An 8,052-nucleotide genomic window follows, 5' to 3' on the forward strand; every position below is an offset into this window, starting at 1 on the left:
AAAAAAGGAAACAATATTTTAAAAGTGAACAGTAAAATAAGTATCTACAGATGCAATTGCGGGGTTTTATAATGTGCATTGAAACTATAAAGTATATTATTGCAACTGTAAATTCACACAAAAACAGTCTAGATAACAGTCTACGTATTATCAAAAACAAATGCTTATAACCTACTTCTGTGTGCGCTAATGTGTGTGAGTGTATTTGTGTGTGAGTGAGAGAAAGTGTGTATGTGTGTCTGTGTGTGTGTGAGTGTGTACACAACATTGTCCCCTAAGGGTGTATGGGTGGGGGTGCGTGCTGTGTGTTTGGTGTTTGGTAAATACTAAGGGTGTTATAGAGGTCTTCAGGCTGGTCGGTTCACTCCTATATGAGATATCAGTTTCCCAGTGAGTGTGTCAGTTTGAGTGTGCCAGTGTATCAGCGTGAGTGTGTCAGGGTATCAGTGTGAATGTGTCAGTGTATCAGCGTCAGTGTGTTGGTGTGTCAGCGTGAGTTTTTCAGAAACAGATGGAGAAAATCGGTAGCAGCATGAAGAGGAAAGCCACTGCAAGGCAGCACAAGGCGGAGGTGATGATCGCGGGTGAGCAGCTCAGGTAAAGAAGGGGAGAGAGAGCCATATCAGCTCTATGGTACCTGCCTGTGAATGTTCTTGTGTGGAGCAGCATGATTACAAAGCTGCTTTCTGTCATAGAGATGATCAGCATAATCAAATCTGCTTGTGACACTGGAGGAATGGTGTTAGGAATGATATAATGTTTACATTGCTGAAAGTGTTTGTTTTTTTTTGCAGAAGGTGTCACTGACTACCTTCCATGAAATATATAGACAAACTGATTCAAATCGAATGCCACTCAGTTTCAGTTCAGTTTAAATTCTGTTTAAATTTGTATTAAATTTGTATTTAATTCAGGTTAATACCTTCCCTCTGTAACATTACAACCGTATTTCATCAAAACGATTTAAGCCCGTAGGTGCAGTAGATTTCCCATCAGGCCACACTGTGGCCCATAGGGAAATAAATGTGAAAGTCACACATCTCCTTCTGAAGGCTGCGACTGCACGACAGCAAGCTGATCAAGGACAGGAGGTATCACCTGCGCACCTACCCCAACTGCTTTGTGGCACAGGAGCTGATAGACTGGCTGATCAGCCACAAGGAGGCGCCAGACCGAGCCACTGCCGTTCGTCTCATGCAGCATCTGATGGAGCACGACATCGTACACCAAGGTACTGCGTGTACACATATGGGCATTGTATGTATGTGTGTGTGCGTGTGAGTGTGTGTGTGTGTGTGTAACTGTGTGCACTGTGTCTTTCAGTGTGTGACAAGTGCTCGGTGTTCAAAGATGCCAAACTGCTGTACCGCTTCCGTAAGGATGACGGAACTTTCCCCTTCAATTCGGAGGTGAAGGTGTTCATTCGTGGCCAGAGGCTCTACGAACAGTAAGACAACGCTGGGCCTGCAACACAACCTCCGGCATACTGTGTATTTGAAATAAGGTTATATCCACAAGGAGATCTTGCATTTTAAGTGGCTGCACACCTAGGGCTTATTCATAGGGTACAACTGTAAGGAAATTTGGGTGCCTCAGCATGTCTGTTGAATGTCTCAGCATGTTGAATTCAACTGGGATAGACCTGCTGCAGGCATGGATGTACAAAGGGAGTGTTTTGATAGTCAGTCAGAAAGGGAGCACACATGCATACAGAGGTAACAATGGCCATTTTCTTACCTGTAACCTTATTGGTACATTTTGTTCTGGGAAAGAGTTATAAAGCTGTTGCTTTAACAACAATGCATTGTAATTGGCTTATACTATTTTTACTTTGTTAATAAATTGTTATTGATCCAAACTTTGGAACTACAAGTATGAATTTACAAAGGACAAAATTCCTCCAGAACATTGTTATGTTTCTGAATGTTCTGCCTACTGAACACAAAGTTCACTCTGAATGGTTTGCTATATTTTGCAACACTCAGTAGATGTGTAATGGGCCCCTCTTGGGAGCTGGAATGTTGGCTTTCCTTGATTGCTGGTGGGGTAATGTACTGCAGTGAATTCAAGTATGCCATTGGCTGCAATATAAAGGCTGTTGTTACTTTAATTTTACCTCCCAGGCCTCTTGACATTCAAAAATGTTCATGGTTTATGTTTGGTGCTCTTGAATATGCCCGTAAACCTGTGTTCATTTGCATGGCATCAAGAGTTAATAAACTTTTCCAGCTTCCAGTACTGTTGTTAATGCCTCACACAACCATGTCGGGTGAATGTATCCGTTTTAAGCCGCGAAAGGAAAACTCGCACTTGTATTTATATGGGCAGGGACCGGTGTGTGTGCTTGTAACCTCAGGTTGATTTCGGGGAGGAGCTCTGTCCTGCAGGTGAGGGAGGAGCTGGGCGTGGCTTATCAGCGCTCGTTCCCCGGCTGTCAGATGATTGATTGGCTGCTGCAGAATGGCGAGGCAGAGAGCAGGCGGCAGGGGCTGGAGCTGTGTCGCGCTCTGCTGGAGCATGGAATCATCCAGCATGGTGAGGGACCGCCCCCTCCGCCCCTCAGTCCCTATCATCTTTCATCACTGCCACCACCCAACGGCGTAGCTCTGATTTTAATAAGGCGGGGACACATTTAGACACTGTCCAACAGGCTACCTGTACCCTCACACCCCCAGCACATGCACACACTACACAAAAGAATGTATATGCAGGGTTCCATCAAATATGAGTTATACCTGAACTGCCAAATATGAACCTCATAGTAAAATATACTATTATAGCGCCTGCTGTGTTTGGCTATGGTAGCTTCGGTAAAATGTTAATTAGTTAAACATATGTTAGCTAAGAGAATCATTATCAACGATGAGTTAGCTTTCGATGATGTATAGTTCGTTACGTCAAAATAAAAAAACGTTATGTCCATTTTCCATGGTGGTTTGCAAACAAGCAAACCTAAAATAATGAGCATTATCAAACAAACAATAATTATGCACTTACTGTATGCGGCTAATGTCAGGGCATTGTCAAACAGTCTGTTTAACTATGTGTTTGATGGGATTTTAAGACATTTACTGACTCAAACACTGACTGCTGACTGTAAATACCATCTGGCTCCTGACTTTGCAGTGACAGAATCCAGTGGCACTGCTACAATAAGCTTCTCCTCTGAGAACAAGTTTGAGGAAAACAGGTTTCAGGTCTATTGTTTATGGGTCTGTATCAGCATATATAAGTGTATGTCTGTGGGAGTTTTTTTATTAGTATGTATAAGCACATACAAAGATTATAAAATAAAGATGAGCGTGTGTGATTATATTTGTGAATCTGTGCCAGTGTATATGTGTACATAGGTTTATGTGCGTGTACATGTAAAATGTATTTGTGTGTACACAGGTTTTAAATGTGCGTATGACGAGTATGTGCGTATGTTAGCCCTGTGTACATAAATGTGTTTATAAATGTGTATGAATAAAATCAGCAGAGGTCCGAAGGGCATCGATCTGATTCATTTGATATAACGTGCAAAAACGTATTTGTATCATTATGAATAATATCAAAATATTTATTTAAATGTCCATAATCTTATGGTGGTTTGCTCTCTAGTAACACTGCCAACACCAATGTTTACATTTCTGACTTGACCTTATCAACACTTGTGTTAGTACGGTTTTTCCTTCTGGTAGACATGACTTCAATATGTTTTGGTACTCTCACCCTTATTTTGGTTGTATGTGTACGTTGTAACTGGATTGTGTTCACTGGATCATATACAATATGGATCATATTGTAGCATAATCTGTGTGCCAAAATATTGAACCGTAGCCCCATGAATTTAAATTGTATCCTATCATGGTGAAGCCTGAGGTTCACATCCCTAGTGTACTTGTGTACTTGTGTGTATAAGTGTGTGTGCCCAGGTTGTGTCTATACTTAAAGGGGATGAGTTCTTAGTTGGGTTTCCTCTCTCCACAGTGTCCCTGAAGCATCACTTCTTTGACGGCGCGCTGCTATATCAGTTCTGCATTAACTTCCGCCGACGGCGCCGCCTGGCTGAGCTGCTGACCGAGAGCGATGGAGATGCAGTGGGCGGGGCTGGAGGAGCTGAGGGGGCGGGAGCTCACACACAGGAGAATTTCACTGACAGCCCTTTCACCCTGAGGAAAAACCTCCCTCAGGGAAACAGCAACTTCCTGTCTGGTACATACACACAAAGACAACGATTCTCTCTCTCTCTCTCATTCACACAGAGAGACACACACACGGCTCACACATTAGGCACGCGTTATATATGGACGCTCACAAACAAACTTTCTCATTCATTTCCTCTCTCACATGCACAAATACTACATGCACACCCTCTCTCTCATACACACACACATTTACACATTGACACATAGAATACACAATACACCGACTAAATACACAATGCTCTAATGACACTTCCATGTTTTTCCTGTTTCTGTATGTGTTTGTGTGTGCGCATCTGTGCATATATGTGTGTACGTGTATGTGTGCATATTTGTGTGTGTGTGTGTGTGTATGTGCATGAGCATATTTATATGTGAATGTATGCATATTTGTGTGTATATTTGTGCGTATGTGTATGCACATGCATACTTCCGTGTTTGTGAATGTCTGCACGTGCATGTTTGTGTGTGCATATGCATGTGTGCATATGCATGTGTGTGTATGTGTGTGTGTGTATGTGTGCAGTACAGCCCACTAAGGAGATTAGGGTGATGTCGGCAGTGCGCAGGGGGAGTTGGCCCTCTCAGCAGAACAGCCCCGGCGGATACCTTCCCCCTGTGCCTCTCTGCTCCGCCTCTCTGGCAAAGTGCAACCCTAAATCAGGTCAGGGGCCACTTACCCTGGTACAGCACCCACTGTCTGAGGTACCCTAACACAGAGTACCGCTTGCTGACTGATTGGCTGATTCTGATTATCTGGCTCTGATTGACAGTGCTGAGGAGGAGAGTGACCTGCCGAGAGCTACTGTCTCCTGGGGGGCCTTTCATCAAAAGGGTTCTGACGGTAAGCAAGCTCACTGTTAAGAGTCTCTGTGTGGTGTGTGAGTATTGGTGTGTCAGTGTGACGGAGCAACAGAGGGTCAGTGTGTCAGAAGAACAGACCATTAGTGTCTCTGTGTTCCTCTGCAGGTAGTGGGGGATGCTGTGGGCTGGGGGTTCGTTGTTCGTGGGTCTTCACCTTGTTATATCCAAGCTGTGGATCCAGGGGGACCTGCTGCTGCAGCAGGAGTAAAGGTAAAATATAAACAAACACATGCACACACTGACTCACTCAAATACACACACACACAAAGTAAAAGGCATGGCAGTGAAAGACATTTAGAAACAGAGCTCTCCTCCCTCAGGTGCGTCAGTTTGTTTACCAGGTGAACGGGCTATGTGTCCTTCACCTGGATTATCGCGCGGTCACCAAACTGGTCATGACTGGACCGCGTACGGTTGTGCTGGAGATGATGGAGCCACTTGACTGAGGTGATGATACCCAACCTGCCTCAGGTGTGACAGACACACTTTTTCAGTTTTGCACTTCCTACTTTTAACTATATCTCTGCTTATGAGTCACTTCTTTTTTATGAGAAAATACATTTAACTGTATTTAACAATTTTTTGTTTTACATCCAGGCCATGGACTATGACCTCACAGTTGCACCAGTACATTTTCCTATGGAGATCTAACACCTGTCTGTGATCACCCTCACAGAAATGGAATATACTGCCTATATCTGTATTGAATACAATTTCACAGCAGCAATAGTTTCTGTATTTGTTCATATATTCTTACAATATTTTTTCTCATCTTGTAGAATATATGAACTCTTCAGAATATGTGGGCAAATATACAAAGACTTGCAGCTTTCAGAACTTAAAGTATAAAAAACAGTGGTTTGAAATATATTCATCATTATTTTTTATAAAGCATCCACATATTTATGTACTGCAGTAATTCACAATGTTCATATTGTCACTTATAATGGGTTTCTGATTCATTAACAGCTATTAAATATAAATATAATATAAATAAAAGGGCAGTTGGTGAGCTGAAAATTTATGGGGCCGAAAACTTTCCTTTAAACTGATTAGTCTCAAACTATTTTCATTCATTTTCCTTGCTTTTCCTTAATTTGTAATACATAGCTTTTTCACATTGCGTTAGGCAGATTAAATGATAAATAAAATTTAGAAAAATCCGGTTTGATCACAAAGTACAGTCATTGAAGAGAACTGATCTGATCAAATTGAGTATTTTGTGAATTAATCTCTGCATTGATAATCAAGGAAAATGACTGCCAACATGTTGAGACCAATAATCAGTTTAAGGGGAAGATTTCGGTTGCACCTGTTGTCAGCTCACCAACAACTGCTGTACAAATATAATATAAATACAAATATGAATATTTTTTATAGTCCATAAAAGGTTATTAACTGATATCCCTTGATGTTTATATGCTTTCTTTCAAAAGGCAAAAGCACTGTAGAATCTCTATGTCCTCTGTTGCTGTGTACCACTGGTCCAAACTGGACTGCTCTCATTTCAGTAAAGATCAATTGACTGGACCGACTAATGTCATTCTTTAAGCAGATAGCACTCTCCCTTACCATTTATATCTTTTTAAATTTAAATAATTCATAGTTATACTGTGTGTTATTTCACCTGTGCCTCATTCACCTGCAGCACTGTCCCATCTGAGACTCAAACCTACAACACTGTAATAATGAGCTGAGTGTCACACCTACTTCACCACACAACCACCCAGACATGTTGAGTAATCAATTAGCTGATTGATTACCTAATACTGGTAAGTAACAGAGAAAATAGGAGTGTGTTCAAGATGCAAAATGCATTGCTACATTTTTCCATGGTTCACCTGAACCTTACATTCACTCTAAATGGTTTGCAACGCTTGGCAGCGATCTTTGACAAATGTTTGGCTCCATTTTGGCAGGCATGCTGGGGATGTATGATGTGACCACTGGTTTAACCTAAAGCAGTAAATGACGTATTAGTGGAACAGTGTCACACGCCACACAGAATTGCCCTATCAGCAGCCATAATGCTCTGCAACTGGATATTTAATGCAGCATTATCTCAGATCATAATAGTTTTCAAGGGATTTCTCATCTTGAATACAGCCTAACTAGATAGGCAGACAGAACAGAGGCTGCTGTAGGGTAGTTGCCATTCTTAGTTGAGCTAGGGGCATAATGAGGCGTGGTATGTGTTTGTTGTTTGGGGTGAAAATAAAAGTCCCCGGCCCTGTGTTGTCTTCTGCGGGTACCCACATCTCTCATCAGCAGTGAGGGGGAGGGGCAAGGAGAGGGACATGCACTGCACCTGGCTGTGGCTCAGGGATGTGGCCCTCCCCACCGCTTCAATAGGGAAGTATAAATCTGTAAGCTTGCATGCATATTTCCATGTTACAGAGAGAGATTCAACAGATTATAAAACAGCACAAATATGATTACATCACTTATTGGACCTTACAAAAACCCAAATCAAAAGGGCACTCTCTCTAGCCTGGAAAATCCACTGAAGGATAGCCATCTTGCAAAATTGTAAACACAGAAGAACGGTGAGAGAGTACAGACTTCGGGAGCATAGGCTGGCTGTGGAGACTGACAGACACCAGCACACCTGTCACCACAGACATAGCAGGTTGTGCTCACTGTGCTCACAAAAGATGGAAACTGAGCCTCACATCCTAAATGTGGAAAATACAGTTCAACAAGCCATATACTTCCCCACAATAATAAAGGTGTTAATAAATAAAAAAAAGGTGTTATTTCCTTAAAGACAGCCCACATATATCTTGGACAAAAAGATGACAAAAGATGATATCTGCTGGGGTGTAACTTTAACCAAACTGTATGGGTCAAAAATATCTGTCTTCTGACTGTTGAAACAACCTCACTGATAGCAGCTGTCTTGGTCTGAACCACACAGATCAATGGTGACCCAAGTTGTGGCCCGGGGTAAGAATGACACGTGATCCCCCTTCTAAGGAAAGAAGTCCAGGAGAGTATGGCA

General features: G+C 42.2%; 1 protein-coding gene across 1 annotated transcript; it reads left to right on the forward strand.

Annotated features, from left to right (window-relative positions):
- Nucleotides 1-437: 437 nt before the first annotated feature.
- Nucleotides 438-5,763, forward strand: si:dkeyp-97e7.9 (DEP domain-containing mTOR-interacting protein). The gene is made up of 10 exons (XM_035389359.1): nucleotides 438-597; nucleotides 1,053-1,231; nucleotides 1,324-1,447; nucleotides 2,357-2,535; nucleotides 3,973-4,082; nucleotides 4,128-4,197; nucleotides 4,714-4,851; nucleotides 4,961-5,031; nucleotides 5,157-5,261; nucleotides 5,372-5,763. Exons 1-10 carry the CDS (start codon nucleotides 512-514, stop codon nucleotides 5,495-5,497), a joined length of 1,188 nt encoding a protein of 395 aa, XP_035245250.1. The 5' UTR covers nucleotides 438-511; the 3' UTR covers nucleotides 5,498-5,763.
- The last annotated feature ends 2,289 nt before the right edge of the window (nucleotides 5,764-8,052 follow it).

The sequence above is a fragment of the Anguilla anguilla genome, chromosome 13 (assembly GCF_013347855.1).
Source record: "Anguilla anguilla isolate fAngAng1 chromosome 13, fAngAng1.pri, whole genome shotgun sequence".
Classification (NCBI taxonomy): Eukaryota; Metazoa; Chordata; class Actinopteri; order Anguilliformes; family Anguillidae; genus Anguilla; species Anguilla anguilla.

Coding starts and splice junctions, on each gene's coding strand:
- si:dkeyp-97e7.9 (XM_035389359.1), top strand. CDS start 512: ATGGAGAAAATCGGTAGCAGCATGAAGAGGAAAGCCACTGCAAGGCAG. Junction 1,232..1,323: donor GCACGACATCGTACACCAAG/GTACTGCGTGTA, acceptor TGTGTCTTTCAG/TGTGTGACAAGTGCTCGGTG. Junction 4,852..4,960: donor AAAGTGCAACCCTAAATCAG/GTCAGGGGCCAC, acceptor TCTGATTGACAG/TGCTGAGGAGGAGAGTGACC.